Here is a 27,885-nt window from a genome sequence, read left to right as displayed (position 1 = left end):
CTGCTGCCCGGTTGCTTCCCTTCGGGGGCGGGGTCCAGAGAGAGCAGGAGGCGTGTGCTTAGGAGGTGTGCGCTTTTGTTTTCCTCACCTTTTCTCCCCTCCCTTGCTGTCGTAGTATTCATTGAAGGTGATGGGCGAAAGATTGGGTAAAATGTACCCTGAAGAAGAGTACCAAGCGTGAAACAACCGAGGCGTGAAGCGGGTTCGGGGTCGGGAAGCGAGCTAGGGGCCGGGACCGGGGGGGGGGGGGGGGGGTGGGGCGGGGCGGTGGCCGGGCTGCGGTTGCGGTCCCTGCGCCTGCGGCGTCTTAGTCGCAGGCGGTGGCGACTGGGTGAGTGAGAAGCCGGCGGGCAGGCGACTGCTTGGGGTCGGGGTACAGGGACCGTGCGAGGGCCGCGGCGGTGGCAGCAGCTCTCCCCAGGGCTCGGCTTGTGCTCCCAGACCGAAATCCGGCATCGGGTTTTCCAGCTGGTGACTAGTAGTTGTCTCCATCCGGGCCCCGGGCTTCCCGGCGGCGGCGGCGGCGGCACGGAGACCAGGGGCTGGGGACTGGGCCTCTGGCCCTCATTCCGCCCTCGGTCCACGAGCCGGCCGCTTCGCGGGGACTCGGTGTGAGACCCAGACCGACCCGTCGGACCACCTGCGCCGCGGGTTCAAGGGAGAGCGCCTCGAGCACTGAGAAGCCTGTCTCTGGGGAAGGCCAGAGGGCGGGTGGGGCGCGGTGAACCCCAAGCCCGGGTGTGAGCGGAGATAAAGCCGGGTGGAATGGCACGGGCAGGTGGGAGGAGATACCACATGGCTACACGATTTGAAAGCAGGTTTCTAAAGATTGCCCATTCTCTGTGAATTTGAGGAGCAGTTCTAGATGGGTTGTACTCCCACTGTGTGGGTCCTGACTTGATTGCTTCACGGCAGTGAGGTTACACATAAAGGAAGTGACCATTATGACTTGAGCATCACTGGACTGATAGTATCTGCTGCAGAAAGAAGTGCACTGATTACACGTCTGACATGCCCACACGGCATGTGAATCACCCCCTGCCCCGCCAGACGACAGTGTTCAGGAGGCAGACGGAGGTCATGCACTTGCCCAAGAGAGATGACCCTTTCAGAAACAATGGAGATTGCTAGGCCTTGGAAAAGTAACGGTGCCTGTGGCCAGTGGATGAGTTCCATCCCTCACCTGTGATGAAAAGCGAGGGGACACAACACGTCTGGCTGTACATTTAATTTGTAATTTTAATTTGAAAAATGCTGTTTGATACCATCTTTAACAGACTTTAGGAAACTTTTAACATATTGGGAACCTTACAGAAGCGAGAATATATGGAAGATTAATAATATGGAGTCAGAATACTTGAAATATGATGGTGTTATGTGACACAGATACCTTTGGCCAGCACCTCAGCCAAACCCTGCCACTCTGGGAAAGCCCTGAATTAGTTGGAAATCGCCTCATGACTGACTACTCTTTATACATCTAAAACAAAACTGAGAGAAGTTCTGGGCCACATTGCTTATTGGGCACAAAGCCAGCACTAACCTGCTCCAGGAAAGTTACATAGGTGTTAAAAAGATTTTTTTTTCTCTCTCTCTTTATAAAGTTGATAAAATAGTCTCTTTATTTGGCTTCGTGAGGAGTCCAAAATTTGCTTTCGGAGAAAAAGCAAAAAACAAAAAACAATGAGGACTCCTAGCTTTCAAGCCTGCCCTTGGGCTCTGTTAATTAAGTAGTTCTAAGGAGTAGTGTGTGTTAGCCTGCCTATTATGTGAGAAACTTGGATTAGTGAGAGACTAACAGTGATATAAATTTCATCTGCGAATTTTGATAAAAACTTAGAAAATGTTGCAAACAGTCTGGTGTTAACAGTTCACTGTCATTAAAGTTGGCCTGGACAACGTCTGTTTTTGGAAAGTGGGCTGGCTTAGGACCCTGCTGCTTTTAGGGCTGGGGAGAAAATAAACAGAAAGCATGGTTACAAGAATTGTGAGCCTTATGATGTCTGAATTCTGATTTACAACAGCAGTGGACCAGTCAACTTTCTAAATACCAGTGGGAGAAGAGATGCTAGTTTTTAGCAAAGGTTTAAGAAAAAGCAAAGCTTTGAACCTTATACTCGCTAACAGTTTTAACAGATAGTAATTAATATAATCTTTAATGTCTGCAAATGTTGGGTTATTTTCAGAAAGTATATTGGGTACATCCTCATGAACCCTATTCTTTGTTTACAGGAGTGGAAAGCCACCGTGTCACCCAATTTGGATCCTGGCTTCCCTCAAAAGACTCTTATGGCTAATGTTTGATAACCTGGAGTAGCCAACTACTGTAGATATATAGATAAGACTATTGGTTTTGACCTGAATTTTTTCAGTCATATTTATGTATATGGATTTTCTTCACCAAAGATGATGAGTAAAGTGTTAGTAAAATTATTTTTACAGCTCTCCTAATTATACTTCTCTGTAACATTTCATTTCTCAAAATTATTAATTTTGGAAGAATTTTAACCTAAGCAATTCAACATGATGCTTGTCTTTTGTTTTCTTTCTAATGATAATAGCAATGAATATAAATGTAATTAATGGTCTGTAATAGTTTAATTTTCACAGTTTAAAATTTTCCCATAATCCAACCAGATTTTCCCATAATCCAAACCAGATTTTTCGATTTGGTTTTAGGAAATGCTTTTATTTCCAGCATAATGATGAAATGTTTGAGTTAAAATATTGTTCTTATGATTATTCACCTTTTTTATCCAAAAAGGAAGAACAAAAGGAAAATGTTACAATATAATTGTGTGGCTGTGTGTTAACTCATCTCCTTGCCCCCAGTTTGTTGTTAATGATGACAATGGCATCATTACAATTTGAATTCAAATTACATTCCTGTTTTCTATCTTGTAAACTGTTCAAGTTTTATTCAGAACAGTGGATAATTAAATAAGCTAGAGAGTTTATGTCCAGGATAGTACTTTTAAGACTATTATGTTGATATAACACATTAAAAAGTAAATATTCCCTAAATGAATTCTTGAACTAGAAAATACATACGTTAAGTCATTTCAACTTTACGTTAAGTCATTTCAACATGTGCATACTATAAAGTGTTTTGCCAAGTTCTGTATACCTATTCTTGACATGCATGATAAAAATGCTCATCTGATACTCTAAAAATAAAAGCCACTGCTTTTCAGCAGTCTCTGAACTCTCTTGACAAGATGTAGATAAAATTCGTTAAGTAAATGAATTGTAGTTATAGAGCAAATGTTGCCTCCCAAAGCAATCCCATAAGCAAAGATAGGTATATCATAATTCACCTATAAATTGCTACCCTTTATCATTACAATGAATAGATTCCCCAATTTTAGACTTGCTTTAATGTAATTGTTATGGTTCTTTTCACTTTAGGCCTTTCAATACACGTATTCAATTTTTTAAAACATTTTATTTTTAAGTAATCTCTATACCCAGTGCGGGGCTCAAACCCACAACCCCAGGATCCAGTAACATGCTTCACTGACTGAGCCAGCCAGGCTCCCCTCAATTTTAATATTAGGCAAGAATGATACATTTTACACTAATATCACAAAGAGTATATAGCTTTAGAGTGTTAAGATTTCAGTGGGTTAAAATTTATAGGACACCTTGATTCTTGCTTGACTCTGTGACCTTGGGCAGTTAGCTTTTCTCTCCGTGTCTATTTTCTTAGCAGAGTGGAAGGCTTTTACCAATATCCATTCAGTCACTTTGTTCTTTCCATGTTCTAAATAACTGAAGCTTTTTAGTTTAGCCATTTAGTATAGAACTCTTTGTAATGAACTTTGTACTGCTGCACTGCTTTCTTAAATTTAAGAAGCAAATTAAACATATTTATCTTCATCTTGATGTTTCAGTGTTATTTCGGACACCAGTCTTGGGCTTTAGTGTCCTGAAACCCAGAGAGCTTGTTGAGAATAACAGTACTGTTACCTCATTTTTTTTTTTTAAGATTTTATTTATTTATTTGACAGAGAGAAATCACAAGTAGGCAGAGAGGCAGGCAGAGAGAGAGGAGGAAGCAGGCTCCCTGCTGAACAGAAAGCCCGATGCGGGACTCGATCCCAGGACCCTGAGATCATGACCTGAGCTGAAGGCAGCGGCTTAACCCACTGAGCCACCCAGGCGCCCCTGTTACCTCATTTTTTATTATGGCTCCAGCTTGTTGCGTCGTTGTAGTTTTTTGTCTTTTTTTCTTCCTGTCTTTTTTTTTTTTTTAAGATTTTTATTTATTTGACAGATCACAAGTAGGCAGAGAGGCAGGCAGAGAGAGAGAGGAGGAGGCAGGCTCCCTGCTGAGCAGAGAGCCCGATGTGAGGCTCGATCCCAGGACCCCAGATCATGACCTGAGCCGAAGGCAGAGGCTTTAACCACTGAGCCACCCAGGCGCCCCTCTTCCTGTCTTTCTTTCTCTCTTCTTTTACTTTTTTCTTTTCCTTTACTTTTTCTCCCCCCGACCACCACCTTTTAACAGCTTTAAGGTGTTCCTACTGTCAGGTGTCTTTACTAGTTTCCTAGGACTGCTATAACAAAGGACCACAAACTGAGTGATGTAAAACAACAAAAATTTGTTCTCTCACAGTTTTGAAAACTAGAAGTCCAAAATAAGGTATCGGTAGGGACAGGCTTCTCTGAAAGCTATAAGGAAGACTCTTCCTTATCTCTTAACTCACAGTAGTTATCAGCAGTGTTTGGCTTTCCTTTGTAGTCCTATCACTCTAATTCCTATCTCTGTCTTTACATAGCCCTGTTTCCTCTTGGTCCATGTGTCTCTAAATCTTTCAGAAGGACACTAGTCCTTGAACTAGGATCCACCCTTATCCAGTATGACCCCATCTTAATTCGAATATACCTATTTTCAAATAAGGTCACATTCATAAATTCAAAGGGTTAGAACTTGAGCATATATTTAGTGGGGGGAGAGGGCATAGTTCAACCCACCACAGGTATGGTGGTCTCTAGCTGAGTTCTCCCTTTCCCAATTTGCTCTCTTTGTTGCTGTGGTTTAGGAACCAAATATCCAATCATTATATTGCCCATAGACTGGATATTTGGGGACAGTGAGAGTCTATTCTATGAGCTTTAGTATATGATATTTCATATTAATGTTCAAAGACCCTTTTTTGGATCATTATTACTTTGGATTTCCAAGTATATTCCCTGAATATAGGTGACAAGTTAGTATGTATCATAAGATTATCATTGTTTTAACAAGTATTTAGTGTGCACCTGCCATGGTAGTCAAATGTCTATTCTAGTAGGGGACGTGTTTCCAAATCTTTTTTTTTTTTTTTTTTAGTTTTTTTTTATTTATCTGATACAGAGAGAGATCACAAGTAAGCAGAGCGCAGGCAGAGAAAGTGGGGGGAAGCTGGCTCCCCGCTGAGCAGAGAGCCCGATGCGGGGCTCAATTCCAGGACCCTGAGATCATGACCTGGGCCCAAGGCAGAGGCCTAACCCACTGAGCCACCCAGGCACCTCTCCAAATCCTTTTTGACTGAAGAAAAGAGCCACATAGGCCCAAGTCTTTTGAATTTCTGATGTATGACTTTACAATTGCTGAACCTAATCATTGGTTTTGTATGTTATTGTTTAGATATCTCTGGAGCATTTGGATAATACAGTAAATGGGATGCAGTGATGTCGAATCTCTGTCCACCACCATCTCCAGCTGTTGCCAAGACAGAGATTGCTCTAAGTGGTGAATCGCCTTTATTAGCAGCTACTTTTGCTTACTGGGACAATATTCTTGGTCCTAGAGTTAGACACATTTGGGCTCCAAAGACAGAACAGCTACTTCTCAGCGATGGAGAAATAACTTTTCTTGCCAACCACACCTTAAATGGAGAAATCCTCCGAAATGCAGAGAGTGGGGCTATAGATGTGAAGTTTTTTGTCTTGTCTGAAAAAGGAGTAATTATTGTTTCGTTAATCTTTGATGGAAACTGGAATGGAGATAGGAGCACGTACGGTCTATCAATTATACTTCCACAGACAGAACTCAGCTTCTACCTCCCACTTCACAGAGTGTGTGTTGATAGATTAACACACATTATCAGGAAAGGAAGGATATGGATGCACAAGGTGAGTGGTTTTTGAGCTTATTAATCATGCTAACCTAGCCATTGAAAATTTATCTTCTGATGCATTTATATCTAATTTTTAGAAATTACATGCGCTTAACTTCATACAGTAGCTCTTACTTGGATCTGCCCTATTAGATAGTTCTAGTAGTCTGATGTCAGTGATCGTCATAATAACCCTTGAAGGTAGGAGATGATAGTTCTATGGTACAAGTAAAAGCTAAAGCTTAGAGAACTTGAGAACATTGTAGTAAACTTTAGAGTCTAGGTTTGTCTTGGAAACGTTTAACTATAAAACCTTTTCTCTTTTTGCATTGCATGACCCTGTTTTTCACTTGATACTGTGTGTAGGTACAAGCAGTTCAAAACAAGTGTTTCATAAGCAGTTGGCCATGTAGCCTTTGGTCTCTTTAACTTCTTTGCCAAGTTCTGAAAATTGTAAAATGAGGAGGTTGCACGAAGTAGTTTCTAGGAGATGTTCCTTTTAATTTTGTAGGTCAAGCCAGAGGAAATTACTCTCCTCCCCTAAATGCTATAGTTTAATATTTAGTGATATTTATATTTTCATGTACTTTTGGCAGACATGAAGAACAAATTTAACTCTCCTTTCTGCTTTACAGTTTTGATACTAGCTAAATAGCTATTAGTTGTGTAAGGCTTTTATTCCTAGTAAGGAAGAGTAGTATCTTTGAGAAGAAGAGTGTTTTACTATGTTTGTATACTGTGTTTTCTTTTTTTTTTTTTTTTAAGATTTTATTTATTTATTTGACAGACAAAGATCGCAAGTAGGCAGAGAGGAAGATAAGGGGTTGCGGGGGGGGGGGGGGGGGGGGGGTGGGAGCAGGCTCCCTGCTGAGCAGAGAGTCCATTGCCCTATGCAGGGCTTGATCCCAGGACCCTGAGATCATGACTTGAGCCAAAGGCAGAGGCTTAACCCACTGAGCCATCCAGGCACCCTGTTTTTTTAATTTAAATGTTTATGAAAATCATTTTAAATCAGGAAGGCCCAGATACATATAACTTGATCTTCCTTAATTTGAAAAGTACAAACCATTAGTTTCCTTTGTGAAACCATGCACACATGTTACATTGACTGTTTTCTGATAAGTTATCTTTTTTTACCTGCAGAGAAAAGGGTGTTTTTATTTTATTTTGTATTGTTTATAAGAAAATGGATTTGTTGGATTAATATCCTGCCCCCTCCCTTTTTTTTCTGCCCTAATGGAAAATATTTTCCCCATGAACTGAATTACACAATAACATGTCTGCCACTTAACTACATTGTGAAAAATAAACAAATATCACAATGTTTTGTTTTGTTAATTTTAATGAATTTTCTCTTGCTCAGGAAAGGCAAGAAAATGTGCAGAAGATAGTCTTAGAAGGCACGGAAAGAATGGAAGATCAGGTAAGGTACAGACTGCGTACTATCAAATACCACCAAACTCACATCATGCATCTATATAACAGTGAGGGCTAATTTTCTTACTGCCTTGAAGCTGTACCAATCCTATTTTGACAGAGTCAGTATGAAAATGAACAGAACCTTTATGGAAATATATGGAATAAACTGGATGAAAATTTTCATATCTTAGACATAGTTAAATAAGTGAATAATAGCAATTTTTTTTAAAGATTTTATTTATTTATTTATTTATTTGTCAGAGGGAGAGAGCGAGTGAGCACACAAGCAGGCAGAGAGGCAGGCAGAGGCAGAGAGAGAAGCAGGCTCCCTGCCAAACAAGGAGCCCGATGCGGGACTCGATCCCAGGACCCTGGGATCATGACCTGAGCTGAAGGCAGCAGCTTAGCCCACTGAGCCACCCAGGCATCCCGAATAATAGCAATTTTGCTACCTTTTTTTTTTTTTTTCTGTTTGCCCAGAATATGTTTTAAAAACTGGTTCATAGTAAAAATTTTAAGTTTTATATGAGATTATTTTTTAAGGTATTGCTTCTTAAACATTTCCGTAGACATAGTTATAATAGGAGGGAAGTGAGTATACTCCTCTAAGATAGCTGGGGAAACAGACAGTTCTAAGCATGATATTTACTTGAAGTCTCATGCTGGATTTTTAAAACTCATGATTTATATTTTAGTTATTTTTTATCTATTTAATGTTGCAGTTTACCAGTGATATTCCTCACCTTTCTGATCAGACTTCTGGTTATGTGAAGTCTCTAGGGAAACCATGTTTTCCCATGGCTTTATATCTCCTTAGGGCACGGGCACCAACGTCTGAGATGCATGATTGCATGAATGTGGTTTCCCTTGTGGAAATTAAATACGAACCATTTCACTGCAGGGGAGAGATGTCCTGAAGGGGAATCTCCAGTGGAGAAAGAGTTCTTTGCCTTAACTCCCATTGCCTCTGGCCACCCTCAGTATTTCTTTTTTTTTTTTTTTTTTTTTTTTAAAGATTTTATTTATTTATATGACAGAGAGAAATCACAAGTAGGCAGAGAGTCAGGCAGAGAGAGAGGAGGAAGCAGGCTCCCTGCTGAGCAGAAAGCCCAAAGTGGGGCTCGAACCCAGGACCTGGGATCATGACCTGAGCCGAAGGCAGCGGCTTAACCCACTGAGCCACCCAGGCGCCCCACCCTCAGTATTTCTTGTGTTGAACTCTAGTCAACACAAGACTAGGTTGTCTTTACTCTGGTTCTCCTATAGCATGCCTAAGACAAAATAGTACTTTAAACAGTAACTGTTCTAAAAATTTGTGAATATACAGAACTTAAACCAGGAAAATACAAAACCCTATAAAATGACTTCCTTTACAAAATTGTTATTATATCTGTATTTTTGTAAATAACTTTCCAGGCCAGAGGAGGTAATCCTGGGGAAAGGTCTGACACTTACCAGAAAAGGTTTCCCTTTACCCAGAGATGCCTGGCCTTGTTGGTTGATGAGCAGAGTGCCAAGTACTGGGGGCACTTTTACCAACTAATTATGGAATAGTTAGTAGAATTACCTAATGATAAAGAAATTTAAATTTCTGTTTTTCCTGGGACTTTTTTTTTTTTTTTTTTTTTTTTTCAAACCAGAGCTGTACTTAAAAAATTTACCACTCTTAATTTTTATTTCTGTTTTAAGGGCTTTTCTTAAAAATGTCATCATCTTCCTTCTGTATATTTAGACAAACTGGAGGTTTTTAAAGAGGAAACATTCTTCTGCTAAGAAGTTCAAGTTAGAGAAGTCACAGGAGGAAAAGAAACCTGGATTTTCTTTTGAGTTTCTTCTGTGTTCAGGCTTGTAGTCGTTCTTTTGTTAAGCTTTGATGAGGATATGCATTCAGTTACAATAAATATCTGAGATACAGTTTATGGCACTACATATATGCCTAAACCTAGGGGAAGATATTTTCCTACAGTTATCCTTTCTGCAAAGAAGCTGCCTGATAATTGAATCCTTGCAAATTTCATATCATGTGCATGATTTTATTTTGGATAATTGAATCCTTGCAAATCTCATATCATGTGCATGATTTTATTTTGAACAAGTAAATACTATTTGGGGATGACATATTAGTCTGGAATCAGTCACTGACTTCATTCAGTGCAAGTTTTGGATGCTTGTAGCTATCATCTGATAAAATCACTTTATAAGGAAATCACTTTATAGCTAGTCATTATTGTTGAATTGCATGTGTTGATTATAATTGTGAGCAAGCATTTAAAAAATTCTTTTAAAGAGCAGAAACAGTGAGTGGTTATGTTTGGAGGTTACTACAGGATGAATTTTTTTAAAATAATAAAACCTTCTATATGATGCAAGGAGGCTTATGACTTGGCATAAAATTTCCACAGACAGCATCACATTTAAATTCCAAGTTTCTGAAAAACTAGTCACTCAAAAAATGACTCTAGGAATGACTGAGATTTAAAAACACATGTGAAAAGTTTGAACAAAATAGTTTTGTGAGAGATGAGTGAGGAAAAAAACTATTATTGGATTATTCTTAATATGTGATTTTAAAAACATGTTTAGCTAAAAATTAACAGATATGTGACAAGTTTGTCATCTCTTTCTCTAAGAGTTTACATATTCAGGATGGTTCAAAAATTTGGGGTCGGGGTGATGGTAATGACTAAATGAGAGATCACCCATCTTTGAGACACTCTGTATCTGTGATGTTCTATATTGAGGTTTCAGTTTCATTCTAGACACTACAAATTTCAAAATTGTATTTTTGATGTATGTTTTATTGATGCTTACGATATATGTGATTTTGATTTGCATCTGGGTACTAACGCTTATTGTGAATATATTGACTCAAGCTTTACTATTGAGTTATTTGCTGACTACTTCTAAGATTTTTTATGGTTGGTTTTCCTTTTTTTTAAATATAAAATGCATCAATAAGAATTTTTTATATCTCAAATAATTATCAAAGCAAATCCTTTCTAAATTTGGCATGGTAATTTAATTATAGATGGATTGGTAAGTGATAAGCCAATGATTCCACTCTGACTAAAGAAAATCATTCCTGGAAGAGTGAAAAGTTAGTTTTAAATAGTTTGTACATCCTTTAGAAACGTTTTGAAGTAGTAGACTTATTTGGGGCTGTGTTTTAACAAGTTATCAGGTATTTCTATCAAAGGATGTTGTTCTTTGTTTTCAGCTCTTACTCTTTTATTGCCCCATTTATCCTAGACAGGTTTTTCCCCACTATCCAAAAATAGAGCGTTCCTATAAAAACATGTTATACACTGAAATGGCCATAAAGAAGTGGTTACCATTAATTTATATGGAGAAGTTTTTGAGTGTTCCCAGACCCAAAAAATAACCCCCTTAGGCATCTCTGATACCTTAGAACACATCCTACTGATGGATGCACAAAAAAATCAAGCTAACGCACAGATGCTCACAGACACGGTCCAAAGTCAAGGAAGCTTGATGCTGAGATGCTGAGTGGAGTTCCCGGGGCAGGAGCTCAGCCAGGCCGCCCTTGGACTCAGGCTATGCGCCACCTTCTGTAATGGGTCCTTCAAAACAAATGCTCGACACTGTTTTAGTTTTTCACCTTTTTTTGGTAAAAGCAGAAATCCTCTTCGGATTTCTTTTGGTTACTGAAAACATGTACTTATGTAGGTCTTTCATAAAAGCAAAGTGGTGTAACTTGAGCTTTCAGAAAGCCAGGGATACCTTCATTGTGTAGTTTTCTTCACTTCATTTTGCTTTTTTGTACAGGGTCAGAGTATTATTCCAATGCTTACTGGTGAAGTAATTCCTGTAATGGAACTGCTTTCATCTATGAAATCACACAGTGTTCCTGAAGAAATAGATGTAAGTTCTTTCTTATATTATTAAATAGGAATAATGGTACCTCTTATCACTTCTCTTGAGTTATATTACTGTTAGGTATATTCATAGTATTCTAATTTTAGTAGTATGCATTTTTTGTCGTATATACTGTTCATATGAAGTTTCAGCCACTTTAGCAAACACACATAAAACCCTGAGTTTTATAGTCAAACAGAGGCTTTTTTTTGGTCAGTGATAGTTGTGGCAGAATTACCTTTATTTAGTTTTATTTCACTACTTTTGTATTTCTTAGAAGTAAGAGAATTCCAGACCTTATAAAAGCAATCAGTATTTAGTGCAGTACTTTTTGTAACAAAGCAGTATTCCATTCAGTGGTGGTTAGCACAAGTTTATTGACATTCACTAATCTAGTTTTCTTAATCATTTGTTGGCATTTTGAATCACACACTCTGTGTGTGTAGAGAAATCTTTAGGAAAATCATTCTTGTTTCTTTCTGACTTTGTCATTAAGATTAGTCTCCTGATTCTGACAGCCCAGAAGAGGAAGTTGTTCTTGTCAAAATTATTGCTTAACCTGCCTGACCGGTTTTCACATTTGTTCTTCTGAAAGTTTATAGAGTGCACAGAGGTTGTTTTATTGGGATTCTTGATGCTTTAGAAATGAGGGCAATGTGTCATATTAAACCCAGACTTTAGAAAACTTATGTATTTAAGAGTGCTATTTCAATGCTGTAGTATAGCTAGAATAACTTTGTTGTTTTTGTTTTTGTGTGTTTTAGATAGCTGACACAGTTCTCAATGATGATGATATTGGTGATAGCTGTCACGAAGGCTTTCTTCTCAAGTAAGGATTTTGTTTCTTTTTGTAAGAGATGGATAAAGCAGATAGAAATCTTAGGCTCACCTATGACACGATTTGGAAGGATGAAAACAATAAGAGACTAGCTACCCAAATTATTCTAGGAACAATATTGCATATTTAAACTATTACTTAACTTTGTGTTATTTTTTCATTTATTACATGTCTGTGATACATTTGATGTTACTCTTTTAACGTTTAAGGAAGTTAAGTTTCCACAGTGTCCCGGCAAGAAATCTTGGTCTCTTGTTTGGTTCTGGTTTCTTACTTTACTTCTCATTAAAGCTGAAACTAAAACTGAAGGGAGTTCTTTGACCCACTTTCAGCGTCGAGGGGGTTCCCTACAAACAATGCTCTAGATACAAAGTCGGTGTCCTACAATTTAATTCAGTTCTGACACTCTCTGCCTGGAGATAGTGTCAGATTCCATAGATTAAGGGTTCAGTCCCACAAGACTGTGTCTCCTCTACCCCCCTGACACCAGTCGACTGACTGGCAACAGATTGAACATCCCAGCCATCCCCTCCTTGGACTTCAGACACCAGAAACAAGTCCAGGTTATTACCTGGACTTCTTACCAATTGGCTATAAATCAGGTTCCTACAGCCCCCTCCTTGGGTTCCATTCATTTGCTAGAGCAGCTCACAGGACTCAAACATTTCATTTACTTGATTATTATAAACAATAGAATCTAAGATGCAGATGAACATCCAGATGGAAGAGATGCCTAGGACAAGGTCTGGGACAAGAGTAAAGTGCTTCCATACTCTCTCCAGGCATACCACTCTCCCCAGATCCCCTTGTTCACTAACCCAGAAGCTCTCCAAACTCTTTCCTATTAGGTTTTCATGGAGGCTTCATTTCATAGGCCTGATTGATTAAATCATTGGCCATTGGAGATAACCTCCAGCCCCTTCTCCCTTCCCAGAAGTTAAGGGGAGGGACTGAAAGTTCTAACCCTTGTCACATGGTTGGCTTCACCGGCAATCAGTCCCCATCCTTCTGTGCTTTCCCAAAGTTGCCTCATTAACATAACAAAAGGCATCTCTCTCATTTCCTACACTTGGGAAATTCCAAGGGTTTTGGGAACTGTGGGTGAAGGCCATATATATATTTCTTAAAATCACAGTATCACAGTACCCTTACAAATTAAATTTCGTTTGTATGGAATTAAGTTATTTAGGCCTAGGAAAGAAAATTATTTGTATTTTTACTGATCCTTCTCTCTTTCAGCAGATTTTAGTACTTTAGAGTGTGGGCCCTGAAACCAGACTCCCTGGATTATTGCTCTGTGAACCTGGGCAAGCTACCTGAAGTCCCTGTGCCCCCATTTCCTCATGTGTAAAATAGGAATAATAATAGTACCTACTTCATATGATTTGTTGTAAGAATTGAGTGAGATAAATCATATTAAGCATAAAAACAGCGCCTGTAACATATAAGTACATAATAGCTGACATTTTCTATTTCTCTTTCTTTGAAGGAAAATGTAGTAACAATAATAACAGCCCAAATTTATCAGGTGCCTGTGAGTCAGTCTGTATACTAAGTGTTCTCTCTGCATGTATAATCTCATCTTCTACCTTAGTGTTTCTTTACAATTAAAGAATATTGTGAAATTTTATTTTTTTCAATGAGAAGAGAAAGAATAAAGTATTTGCTTCTTATGTCCATAGTGTTTTTCTCAGAGAATCTCAGAGACATGAGTGTTTTTAACCTAGAAGCCTTACATAGCTTGACTCAGAAGCACTTCAGTGCTGATTCTGCCTGCTGTCAGCCATTCATATAATTACTTTTAATCCCATTTGATTTTAAATAAATCACTTAACCTCTCTACACCTCAGTTTCTTTCACTATAAAATGGTAATATTTTACTAACTGGGTTTTAAGTTCAAATGGGAGAATCTCTGTGAAAGGCCTGAGGAAAATGTGAAGTACTATAGGAAATAAGAGATGGCATTTTTCTTGTAGCTTGGCATTCATCAAGCTAGTCTGTTGTTTGAAGTTCACTTGCCCTTTTTGTTTGTTTGTTTTAGTTTGTGACTTTTTTACTGCCAGTGTTTTTCATCTTTTTCCTTCTCCTTGCAGTGCCATCAGCTCACACTTGCAAACCTGTGGCTGTTCTGTCGTCGTAGGTAGCAGTGCAGAAAAAGTAAATAAGGTGATTTATTTTATAATCTGACCAATAATCGGACTTCTTAATGCTGCTAACATATCATGGATTGTAATTTAAAATTTAACTTGCAGTCAAGACAATCAAATAGTATAAGGAGGTAATACAATCTGGCCAAATTACTGTGTGACACCCTATGACAAAAATAAGTTGAACTGCTTAAATAGGAAATCATTTATCCATTTCATTTTGATAATTCATAAATATTATACAGTTCTCAGTATTGTATAGTTTTGAGAATTTCTTAAAATAAGGTATTTTTAGAAAATATTTGTCTTCTGGGGCGCCTGGGTGGCTCAGTGGGTTAAAGCCGCTGCCTTCGGCTCAGGTCATGATCCCGGGGTCCTGGGATCGAGCCCCGCATCGGGCTCTCTGCTCGTCGGGGAGCCTGCTTCCCTTCCTCTCTCTCTCTGCCTGCCTCTCTGCCTACTTGTGATCTCTGTCTGTCAAATAAATAAATAAAATATTTAAAAAAAAAAAAGAAAAAAAAAAGAAAATATTTGTCTTCTGTTTTCTGACATCACTTTTAATAAATAGGATAATAACCGTGTACCTTTTTTTTTAAGATCTGTTCATTCATTTGGGGGCACCTGAGTGGCTCAGTTAGTTAAGCAGCTGCCTTGGGCTCAGGTCGTGATCCTGCAGTCCCAGGATTGAGTCCCGCATCAGACTCCCTACTCAGCAGAGAGTCTGCTTCCCCCTCGAACCCTCCCCCTTCTCATGCTCCCTCTCTCATTCTTTCTCTCTCAAATAAATAAATAAGTAAATTTTTAAAAAGGGGATTTTATTTATTCATTTGAGAGAGAGAGCCAGCACAAGCAGGGGGAGGGCCAGAGGGAGAGGGGAAGCAGAATCTTTCCAAGCATTAGGCAAAAACTAAGGGATTTTGTACTTTTCTTCACTGATTGTTAATTAGAAAGAGATAAGTTGTACATATCTATCAATTTAAGCAAACCTGATTTTTCTTTTTTATGTTTTACACAGGAATTATCTTAGGAATGATTATGTCCTTGACAAATTCATTCGTATTTTTTTCCTTTAATAAGCTGCCCTGTATGCTTGCCTGATCCTTAATTTACCAAAATTACATTTTTCATACATCCATTTATGAGAGGTTAGTGTACCTCTTTATTGGTCTAGCAATTTATTATTATATTTGTTACCCCAAGAAGGTAGGTTTCTATCTGTGTCACCCAGAGCCTTTGGATTTCACAGGACTTCCCTGTAGCTTTTTCAAAGAAGGTGGCTCTGTGGTTGGGGCTCTCTGTTTTTATTTTTTTATTTTTTAACTTTTTTAAGATTTTATTTTTTTGAGACAGCCTGAGAGAGAGACTGAGCACACAAGGAAGGGCAGAGGGAGAAGCAGACTCCCCGCTGGGCAGGGAGCCCGATGTGGGGCTCCATCGCAGGACCCTGGGATCATGACCTGAGCCAGCAGACACTTAAAAAGGCAGACGTTTAAGAAGGCAGATGCTGGGCGCCTGGGTAGCTCAATGGGTTAAAGCCTCTGCCTTTGGCTCAGGTCGTGATCCTGGTGTCCTGGGATGGAGCCCCACATCGGGGTCTCTGCTCAGCAGGGAGCCTGCTTCCCCCCCCCCCCTCTGCCTCCCTGCCTACTTGTGATCTCTGCCTGTCAAATAAATGATTAGAATCTTTAAAAAAGGGGCACCTGGGTGGCTCAGTGGGTCAAAGCCTCTGCCTTCGGCTCAGGTCATGATCCCAGGGTCCTGGGATCGAGCCCTGCGTCGGGCTCTCTGCTCTGCAGGGAGCCTGCTTCCTCCCCTCTCTCTCTCTACCTGCCTCTCTGCCTACTTGTGATCTCTCTCTCCCTGTCAAATAAAAAATAAAAATCTGAAAAAAAAAAGAAGGCAGATGCTTAACTGACTGAGCCACTCAGGTGCCCTGAGGGGTTTTCTGTTTTTAAAACACTTTTTTCATCCCACATCCTCTTCTGGCGTAATTGCTTGTTTTTTATTTTTTTTATATGAAAAGGTTGCCATCACTCTATAATGAAAAACTGTCTGAACATAGTCTGAATTCCAACATACTTACATGGCTTTTTACATTTTCTAATAGAGCTATAGATCAAATCCTATTTCCAAGCCCCAACAAATGGCTTGCTTATTTTAAATCAAATTTGATAGAATTAATTCTCATTCTATTGGAGGATTTAGAGACTCCTAATATTCATTATAATGGGATTTCACCATTCAACAGGAGACATAATTCTGCCTAATTTAACTGCATTTAGTTTTCTTGTCCAGAATTGTTTGTTTATTTGAAAAATAGTTACTACTCTGTGGAGATAAAATCAATAATTAAGTCATTAGTTCTTAGTGAGATAAGGGTTCCGTGGTCAAATATGTTGAATATAGTATGCATATTATATCAATCATCTGGAAGGTCACAATACGTATTCAAACACTAAAGGTTTTGAAATATCATACAGTACATTTACCAGCATTTCCCGAACTTACTTGACCACAGAATTCCTATTTTAAGCAACAACTGTGATGTCCTATGGACTCCTGAAGGTGCCTAAGGAATACTTTCTTCTCAGGATGTATTTTATTGACAATAATAGTTGAAGTTTCTATTCACATTTCTTTCATAAGCAAACCAGTGGCCCTTAACTCCCTATTTTAATTCTAAAATATTTTCTTTTACAGATAGTGAGAACATTATGCCTTTTTCTGACTCCAGCAGAGAGAAAATGTTCCAGATTATGTGAAGCAGAATCATCATTTAAGTACGAATCAGGGCTCTTTGTACAAGGCCTGCTAAAGGTATAGCTTCCATTTGTCAAACTGTGGGAGGCCATGGTAAGGCTTGAGACGAGGACCAAACAAGGCCCTGACTTGTGCCTCCTTTAAAGGCTGAATAGCCGAACAAAAGGCTTACGTCGATAAAGTCGAGTAGCACTGAGAAAGGGTCTGTGCTATGTGTTGTGCGCTCGCCTACGTGACTTCCCACACATTTACTAGTCAGATAGAAACAATTTGGTCAGGGTCAGAAATTCTTGGCTGGTCCTTGCTGTCCTTGCACGGGCTATAGACTACACCACTGTAAGACTGTGCTGTGCTTACATAAACTATGTCTTGGGTGGCCAGTACATCTGGCGCTAGAGGGTCTGCTATTGGTGCTTGGGAAATAGATAATGGGAAAGCTTGAAGGATTTTCTGTGCATCTTTCTGTGCATCTGTGCATCTTGCAAACTCTTTAGTAATCAGCTAAAAATAGATACTTTCTTATGATTGTTTCTGTTAGCTATATAATGCCTCACAGCCTTGAATAAAATTGGCACTATTGGACATCCTCCTTGGTGCTCCTCCTGCCCCCATCTCTTTGTCTCTTAATTTCTTTTCAGCATCCTCTTACCCTCTCGAACCTGGTTGATTTGTCGCGCCGGCCACAACACAAACTGAAAGCAACTTTTTAAAATCATTTTTGATACTCTATAAATATATTTTGAGTGTTAGCATGTAGTACATCTCATGTTTATATGCCAAGGAACTGAGCATTGAGTATATGTCTTACAGATTTATAATTAGTATGAGTAAAACATCTTAGAGTATCTTTTTGCGTGTTTCTCTTTGGTTTCCTATAGCTGCCTGTCTGACCTCAGGATTATTTGTTTTTTAATATGTGCTTGAATCAAGTGTACATCCAAAATGGGTACTTTTTTTTTTTAAACTGAAAAGAATTTGAATTTTCATTAGCATTTTTTGTTTATATACTGTATTCATTTATTGAAAGAAAATTTTAAACTGCTTCCTGTCTTCAAGAACTGTGTATTGAATTTGAACAATTCACATATATATTCACATGTGTGTATTTTTTTAATTATTTAAAAAAATTTTTTTATTTACTTGAGTCTGCTTTTCTTTTTCTTTTTCGTTTTTTTTTTTTAATGCCAGTATAGGTAACATACAGCATTATGTTAATTTCAAGGTGTACAATATAGTGATCCTACAATTCTGTACATTACTCAGTGCTCATCATGATTAGTGTACTCTTTAATCCTCACTCCCTATCTTATACCCCCACACACCTCCCCTCTAGTAACTATTATTTTATTCTCTATAGTTAAGAGTCTGTTTCTAGAGGTACCTGGGTGGCTCAGTGGGTTAAGCCTCTGCCTTTGGCTCAAGTCATGATCTCAGGGTCCTGGGATCGAGCTCCGTGTCAGGCTCTCTGCTCAGTGGGGAGCCTGCTTCCCCTTCTCTCTCTGCCTGCTTCTCTGCCTACTTGTGATCTCTCTCTCTGTCAAATAAATAAATAATATATTTTTTAAAAAAGATTTTAAAAAAGAGTCTGCTTTTAGGTTTGTCTGGATTGGGGGGGGTGCTTATTTTTCTTAAATTCCACATATGGGTGAAATCATATGGTACTTGTCTTTCTCTGACTAATTGAGTCTACTTTTCAGGGAGCAAAGCAGATATGTGTAAATTAGCAATTATTTTCAGTAATTACAGGGAAGACTCTTTACTGAATCTATCATTGATATTTCAATTATAGTCAAAAGATGTGAGAAAGTAGATTTCCTAATGGTTATGTGATTCATCGTGAATGCTTTCTTAAGGATCTAGGCATAGCAAAGTTAAAAAAATATATTAAAAAGTGTTGCAAATAAAAATTATATTCAGCTTTTGCATTTTCAGTAGTGTGCATGCTCTGAGCTTAGAATAATGTTTAAATATTTAAATACAGAAACTACTTAAGGGAAACTCATTTCCAATTTGAATTGCACAAATGTGAAAATTAGAATTTCTTTTTATCAAAGACATAATAAGGTACTTAGTACTTTTATTTCCTCAGCACCCTCTTACTTAATTATGTAATTTTATCCGTGAAAAGGACCTCTATGAGATGCGTAGAGGAAGACTTGAAGCTATAATTTAATGAAAAAATATTTAGCAGTTTTCTGTACATGTATAAATTGTTAAGCCTTTCAGAAAATACTTTACCGTTATATGTCAGGAGCCTTAAAAATGTTCAGACATTTAACCCACTATCTCTACTTCTGGACATCCATCCTAGGGAAACAATTGTATAAGGGGAAAGACTGACTTATAAAGATGTCTATTACAGCATTAAAAGAGTAAAGAATTGAAACTAGTCTCTCTTGTATTCATAACCAATACCACCATGCTTCATAAACAATAGATACTTCTTAGATGGTACTTAACTACCTAAATGACAATACCTGGAAGGAAGTCCATTTTTTACTTATAAAAATACATATTCATGGAGATTTAAAAAAACATGTGAATAATCAAGAAGAAAATAAAAAGTTCCCCATAATCTCATAGTCCAGTGAATAACCACTGTTGGCATGTATTTGGCATATCTTTCTCATCTTTCTATTCTGTATGTATCTTTGACACATCTCCCTGCCCCCTCCACATATATTAACCTCCATTTTCCACAATATGTTACGAAAATCTTTCTATATCAATACATAAACTTCAAATTAATTTTTTTTAAGATTTTATTTATTTATTTGACAGACAGAGATCACAAGTAGGCAGAGAGGCAGGCAGAGAGAGAGAGGAAGGGAAGCAGGCTCCCCACTGAGCAGAGAGCCCGATGCGGGGCTCGATCCCAGGACCCTGAGATCATGACTTGAGCCAAAGGCAGCGGCTTTAACCCACTGAGCCACCCAGGTGCCCCTTCAAATAAATTTTTAGCAAGTAAACAAAAAACATTTTCATTTATTTAAGCACTTGTTTTTTTTTTTTGCTGCTTAGCTTATTTTCTAGTGTTTTACTGTTTAAACCAATGCTATAGTGCACATATCACTAAAACTTTTGCACACAATCATGACTAATTTCCTGGAATAAACTTCTAGAGATGGACTTGGGAAAGCCAGTTTTTCTAATTAAAAAATAATTCTTCGGGGCTCCTGGGTGGTTCAGTGGGTTAAGGCCTCTGCCTTCAGCTCGGGTCGTGGTCTCAGGGTCCTGGGATTGAGCCCCACGTCGGACTCTCTTCTCAGCGGGGAGCCTACTTCCTCCCTCTCTCTCTGCCTGCCTCTCTATCTCCTTGTAATCTCTCTGTCAAATAAAGAAATAAAATCTTTAAAAATAATAATTCTTCATATCTTTTGGCATATAAGAGAGTAAATTTTCTTTTCATTATGACAGGATTCAACTGGAAGCTTTGTGCTCCCCTTCCGGCAAGTCATGTATGCTCCCTATCCCACCACGCACATAGATGTGGACGTCAATACTGTCAAGCAGATGCCACCATGTCACGAACATATTTATAATCAGCGTAGATACATGAGGTCTGAGCTGACAGCGTTCTGGAGAGCCACTTCAGAAGAAGACATGGCTCAGGATACTATCATCTGTACAGATGAAAGCTTCACTCCAGATCTGTATGTAATGATACTGTTGTTAAACAGTGTTATGAAATTGTACCTTTTATGAGTAAAAACAAAAGCCTGTGTTTGAAAGGAAGGAAATACTACTAAGAGAATTATGCTCAAAGAAATAATTTGGTTAAGCATGCCTATTTTTCCTTAGATGTCTATTTTTCTTAATATAATTATGTTTTGCAGAGATAGGTTAGATTAGTCCCTAAAAGTAAATATTCAAGTAGTTACATAACAAATATACATTGAGGCCCTAGGCATGGTAATAGGTGCTAGTAAGGTTGGACTCTCTAATACAGAGACCCTACACTTACATTGCCTACAGTCTAGTATATAAGAGCCATTAAAAGGCTTGTTATCTAAACCAAAGAAATAATTCTGAGCCTTTTTTTTCTTGATATGTGAATACAACAGAACTGTGAAAATACATTTATAGAACATTCTTTTATTTGCATTTTATATTGTGTTTTTCATTTTTTTATTCATAAAGTCTGATCAGTAAATTAAATAAAGAACAAGTAATGATAAAATGTTGAAAGTGGACCCAGTTAGAGGGGGGGAAAATGAAAAAAAGAATTATAAAACCCAAACCAAATACTTAAATCAGGAGAAGAAATGCAGTATATCCTGATGGTTCTCTTTAATCAATTTAGAGTGCCCAGCACATATTATGTGCTCAATAAATGTTAACTGTTGCTAATCCTTGTTTGAGTGTATAAAGCAACAGTAAAATTGGAGCAAGCAACCTTGTCCTGTTTTTGTGAGAAACATTGGAAGCTGAGCCAGGGGACATGCAGAGCACCAGTAGTCACACAGAATATGTTGCCCGAAAGCATAGAAAAGGAACACCCCATCCACGGGATCCCCAGCCTCACATGTCTCTAAGTCAAGAAAGAACGCATCGTTAGGACCATCTTTTTCCAGCTTTCCACTGTTTTTGTGGGTTCCATGTAAAGTGTGGAGGAAATTAGTTTAGGAAATGAATTAGTCAAAACCGGAATTCTGGTTTGTATCTGGGTGACAGATTTTTCAAGTATTGGTAATTGTGGTACATGTGTAGGAATTCTCAAAACTAATCCATGCTTTCAAGCATTTTCTTCTTTCCTGAAGTGTTTAGTATTTTCTCCCCTTTTTGTGGTTACTTCAGAGCTCATTCTTGGGGAATTTAGTGAACTCTAGAATGGATTTACCATCTAGTAATTTTATTTTTATTTTTTTAGAAGAGGTATGTGTATGCTTTTAGCATTTCTTACTTATTTTAACCAGTTGTTTGATTGCTTCACTGATTTGACAGACTTTGATTAGCCAGTTAGTCTTCTTTTACTGATGATAAAAAAAATAAGGTCATTAATTTTTAAAACTTATTTATAACTCCAAAGTAAATTTTCTGAACATGAAATTGTCCAAAAATAATATTCTACCATTAGATTGTATATTAAATTTACATATTACAGATCTATTTTACTTTTTAGTTTTCTTTAAGCAATATTATTTATTTTTAAGATAGTTTTAACTTTAACTTCTAAAAATAGTCTCACTCACTGCCACTACATGAAAAGTGAGTCAATGGAAATAAACTTTTTTAATGCTTCACTTCATCTGATTCACTGATGACAGAGACAGTGAAAAGGAGTACTGCCAGCTAGTAATCATGCATTGCTGAATTTTTTTTTCATCAGTTTCCTTCTGTAATTTGGTACACCCATCTCCTAGAGTAGGAAATTTTAGGTACTTTCCTATTTCTCTATGCACATACCCCTCTTTGTTTGTCTTTCTTGTCAGTTCAGTGATGATCCCTACCATTTTCAGTGAAAAACTGCTTACCTTATGGTGTGTTAGAGATATATTATCTCTAGGGTGTATTATGTCTTAATTTCTTATTCTGATCATTGCCAAGGTAGATAACACTTTCCTGAGTAGTTAGTTCATGTTACTTGCCTGGTGATAGGTTTGTTGATACAACTCAGTGGTCACGATGTTCCTTAATCCCACTTGAATATTTCTAAGCATTTAGCCTTCTATCTTTTTCTTCCTGAGCAGTGTATTACAAGTTACTATAACATAAGTTAACCTTTTGTTTTGGGTTTTACTGGTAATGGTGTTTATTTTTCTTGTTTTATTTTTTTTGAGATGGCAGGAATTAGTAATCATATTTATTATCTAAGGCTCTCAACATTTTTTTATAAGGTGACGGTTCAAAGGTAGATTGATAGGGACTTATGTGCCATTCTTGGGACTGTTTATATCTTTAAGAGAAAAATAATGACATAGTGGCTTGACAAACTCCAGTAAAACACAAGTGTATCCTTGAGTTAAAATGAGTATATATTTATTATTTCCAAATATATTTAGATTTATATACATACATATATACACACACATACAATTTTCATAAATATGTTTATATGTAATATTTCATTTCTAAGAATTTAATTTATTGGCTGGAGTGAGGGATTTTGGAAAGTAGCCATTTCAACATTTGGGCTGTTTTCTTCATAGGAATATTTTTCAAGATGTCTTACACAGAGACACCTTAGTAAAAGCCTTCCTGGATCAGGTAAATGTTAAACCTGAAATTGTCAAAATGAATCATATGATATGTTTTCTAATGTATACTACATTGCATTTCTACATTTCTAATGTATACTACATTTCTAATGTATACTACGTTATATATGTAACATAATAGAATTAAGTCATTTTTTTAAGTCATTATCTTTTTGTAATGTTTCAGGTCTTTCTAAAGTGTCTGCATGCTGTTTCTTTTGAATTGTTAATGGGTGTAGCCTATATATTGACAATGAAAGTTGCAATATATCCTAGTCAAATAATGTTTTAATTCCAACCACTAACTTATCGCTCTTTTGGGGAAGGGAGAATATTTTTTATATACCTTAATTGAGCCAAAATGTCTTTAAAACAGTATACTCATACTGAAATAATAACATCGCTATTGTCTCATTCTTTTGAAAAGTATCTATTTAACACTTGAAGAAAATTATACATTATATGGGACTTATTTCTTAATATAACAGCTTTGTCATAATATTCTGGGGACCAGGCCAGGAAGCAGTATAATCGAGGTAGCTTTGAAATGATGAGGTCCTTAGATTAATTCACAATTTTAGATCCAGGTCTGTGTGGTCTGTGACATATTGCATAGTTCAGGGATTATGCATAGTCATGCAATTAATGCCATACTTCTCAAGCCGAGTAAAAGCATTCTACCACTGCGCATGTACCCTTATCCCCAATGGTAGAGAGAGAAGAATATCTCAAATCCTTGGTCTATAAGCATGGTTCAACTTTTGGGAGCTTCAGTTTTATTTGGAGATGTGGGCAGAAAAAGTTAAATATGAAATGAAACAAATGAAAGTAAATAACAACATGATTTTTTTTTTTAAAGATTTTATTTATTTATTTGACAGAGAGACACAGTGAGAGAGGGAACACAAGCAGCTCCCAGCTGAGCAGGGAGCCCAATGCAGGGCTTGATCCCAGGACCCCGGGATCATGACCTAAGCCGAAGGCAGATGCTTAATGACTGAGCCACCTGGTCGCCCCTGCATCATGATTTTTTTTTAAATATTTTGTTTATTTATTTGAGAGATACAGAGATCGCACAAGCCAAGGGAGGGGCAGAGGGAGAAGCAGGGGACCTGACATGGGGCTCAATCCCGGGACCCTGGGATCATGACCTGAGCGGAAGGCAGCTTCTTAACCAGTTGAGCGACCCAGGTGCCCTATGTCATGATTTTTTTTTTTTTTTAAGATTTTTTTATTTATTTATTTGATAGACAGAGATCACAAATAGGCAGAGAGACAGACAGAGAGAGAGAGGGAAGCAGGCTTCCCGCCGAGCAGAGAGCCTGATGCGGGGCTCGATCCCAGGACCCTGGCCATGACCTACCCGAAGGCAGAGGCTTTAACCCACTGAGCCACCCAGGCGCCCCCCCCCCATGTCATGATTCTTAATAATAAAGTAAATAGGGGGGATGCCTGGGTGGCTCAGTTGGTTAGGCAGCTGCCTTCGGCTCAGGTCATGGTCCCGGCGTCCTGGGATCGAGTCCCGCATCGGGCTCCTTGCTCATCTGGGAGCCTGCTTCTCCCTCTGCCTCTGCCTGCCATTCTGTCTGCCTGTGCTTGTTCTCTCCCTCTCTCTCTGACAAATAAATAAATAAAATCTTTAAAAATAATAATAATAAAATAAAGTAAATAGGGATGTGTTCTGAGGTAGAATGCAAAATTTGAGTTCATTTTCAAAGATAAAATAGACGACTTCAGAAAATCTTGATTGCTCTAGATAGACTCTACTTCCTGTTGGGGCATCAGGGCAAATGGTTGTGGAGAACTACTCTAATGTGTGTTATCTGCCAGACATTGTCAACACTGTGATGAAAACATGCTGTATAAGAAAAATTGGAGCAAATAATTTATTAAAGTGCTTCATTTTCCTGTAGGTTTTTCATTTGAAACCTGGTTTGTCGCTCAGGAGTACTTTCCTTGCACAGTTTCTACTCGTCCTTCACAGAAAAGCCTTGACGCTAATAAAATATATAGAAGATGATACGTAAGTGAAACCACATGGAATGAAAACCTTTGTGCATTGTGTTTTGTTTTGTTCCTTTGGGACATTTTCTATATTTTTAAATATAAATTTTTTTTTTCTTCATTATTTATAGGCAGAAGGGGAAAAAGCCCTTTAAATCTCTACGGAATCTGAAGATAGACCTTGATTTAACAGCAGAGGGCGACCTTAACATAATAATGGCTCTAGCTGAGAAAATTAAACCAGGTTTACACTCGTTTATCTTTGGAAGACCTTTCTATACTAGTGTACAAGAACGAGATGTTCTAATGACTTTTTAAGTGTGTAACTTGTTAAGTATATTTCGTCACAATCATGACTGCTGCTAAAGTAGCTTGGTGGTGTGGGAAACATCATTCCCTTGGGTCACGCCCTAGAGCCCTGCTTGGCAGTGCAGTTAAAGTTACTTACACTACAGTTATCACAAGCCTGTAAGAGGATGTCAGGTGCGTTGTTATGATGGATCCATCTTTTCCTAGATGTGCTATCCTGGGATACAGACTTAGGTTTACAGTCATAGTAAATGTTACTGCTATCTTTTAAAGATATAATAATGGAGTATAAACTTGACCACAACTACTGTTGTTTGAAACTTACAATTCATGGTTTACATGTACCACAGTGAAATCTGAGTTAGTTTTCACAGATAAAATACTAGTTGACTTTTCATCTCTTGGTGTTCCTTGAACATAGGTTAAGTTTTAGGAAGACTATATTGATCAAGCAGATGTTTAATTCAAATCAATTATTAGATCCTACTTTATAGACTTAGTAGTCCTTAGAGTTCAGTCTGTGTAAAAACCTCATGCTATACATGTCGTCTGGATTGTGGTGAACTATAGCCAGCGGGTGTGTTTGTTTGTGTAGTTGTTTGTTGAGCTCTGTCAAAGAAAAGAGAGGAAATTGGATTTTATGTTTTAATAGTTATTGCCAACTATTTAAATTAATTTTTATTATTTTTGAGCCAAATTGAAATGTGTACCTCCTGTGCCTTTTTTTTTTCCTTGAAAAATATAATGACTTAGAAGAAGTTCAGATTACACTAGTCGGTCATTTTTATCTTATTTTCCTCTTGTAGATTCTCACCCTGATTTGGCAGTTGTGACTCCCGAGATTATAGAATGCAATAGAGAATGTACTAACTAGTAAGATCTTTTTTTCAGGAACAGAGAATATCTTGTCCTTTCCTTCTTCTATTTCTGCCCATATTTTTTAAGTTGGCAGGTCTCTTTGCCTGCATCATGTGAGGAAAGCAAGAAAAACTTTGCTGATGTGCTATTTTACTAGGTGCTACTTGGGCAAAAACTAAGTGATCAATTTCTTTTGTTTCCTTAATGTGTTTGGACCATTTTGCTAGCTATAAAATAACTGATTAATATAGTTCTGCACTAGAATAGTTTTGACAGAATAGTATATACAAGCATCAAAAATATTTTTATTTAAAACTGTGGAAGCTACACAAAAGGGAAAAATATTTATAAGAAAGGGATAAAAGTGACAGAACCCCTCTGCTGTTGCTCACCAAATTGAACCAAAACCAACATGTTCTTTTCTGAAAGGTCCTAATTAGCCTTTCACATCACTGATCGGAAAGGTATAGACATCTTGATTTATAGACACAAATGGTACTGGATGACTGGCCCTCTGTGGCTTAGTCATGAAAGAATTTACAGATAGCACCTTGTTGTACCCCTTACCCAGTGCTTTCTTGGTGAGATGATATTAAGGAGTACTGATTATTTTCTTTGCTGGTTTATTGTACTGTGATACAGAATGCAAGTTGTACAGTGAAATAAGTTATTAAAGCATGTGTAAGTATTGATATATGTCTTTTCTCCTAGATGGAGAATTTTGAATAAAATATCTTCAAAATTTTGTCTCTTAGCAATTATTTGTTCAGAAAAGCAGTGTTAGGATAATGAAAGACTGACAGTCTGTGTTGTATCTAAACTTTCTTACTTTTTTTTTTTTAAAGATGTATTTGAAGGTTCCTTATAATGCCTGGAATCTTTATAATGCTCATTGTTTTTATTATATTTTTAACTTAATTAATGCTTAACTCACAGGTTTGCAATTTGATTTTTAAATTAAATATTAACATTTCAAATGTAAGCTAATGCTTGGGTAATTTTTTTTTATTTCTGTTATAAAATATTACCATAACCTAAGCTGAAGGTATTTCCTTTAGGTATCCAGTACAGGTCTCCAAAATGAAAGTGCAAGGACTCTAAACCTTATAATCTGGTAAACAAATAAGATTGCCATTTTTATTCCAGGAAAAAAAATGTAATTCATAAATATAATAGTTGAGTTGAAAGGTTTCTTTAAGACTGATTCATCACATGCTAAGATTCTTTTTTTTTCTCTGAAGATTTTATTTATTTGTTTGACAGAGATTACAACTAGGCAGAGCAGCAGGCAGGGGTTGGGGGGGTGGGCAAGGGAGCAGGCTCCCCGCTGAGCAGAGAGCCCGACACAGGGCTCACTCCCAGAACCCTGAGA

General features: G+C 37.7%; 1 protein-coding gene across 4 annotated transcripts; it reads left to right on the top strand.

The window, feature by feature from the left end:
- Positions 1-27,258, top strand: C9orf72 (C9orf72-SMCR8 complex subunit). 4 transcript variants are annotated; one of them, XM_047701163.1, is made up of 12 exons: positions 252-331; positions 2,233-2,420; positions 5,633-6,120; positions 7,468-7,527; positions 11,310-11,405; positions 12,164-12,228; positions 14,332-14,404; positions 17,086-17,202; positions 20,563-20,798; positions 23,295-23,352; positions 25,256-25,365; positions 25,478-27,258. In XM_047701163.1, exons 3-12 carry the CDS (start codon positions 5,677-5,679, stop codon positions 25,662-25,664), a joined length of 1,446 nt encoding a protein of 481 aa, XP_047557119.1. In that variant the 5' UTR covers positions 252-331; positions 2,233-2,420; positions 5,633-5,676; the 3' UTR covers positions 25,665-27,258. The 4 variants fall into 4 exon arrangements, with proteins under 4 accessions (XP_047557122.1, XP_047557121.1, XP_047557119.1 ...); XM_047701166.1 differs by lacking the exons at positions 252-331; positions 2,233-2,420 and adding an exon at positions 1-65; XM_047701165.1 differs by lacking the exon at positions 2,233-2,420 and having other exon boundaries at positions 245-331.
- The last annotated feature ends 627 nt before the right edge of the window (positions 27,259-27,885 follow it).

The sequence above is a fragment of the Lutra lutra genome, chromosome 13 (genome assembly GCF_902655055.1).
Source record: "Lutra lutra chromosome 13, mLutLut1.2, whole genome shotgun sequence".
NCBI lineage: Eukaryota > Metazoa > Chordata > Mammalia > Carnivora > Mustelidae > Lutra > Lutra lutra.
Note: the sequence above shows the minus strand (reverse complement) of the source record. Positions and strands in the feature narration are given on the sequence as shown.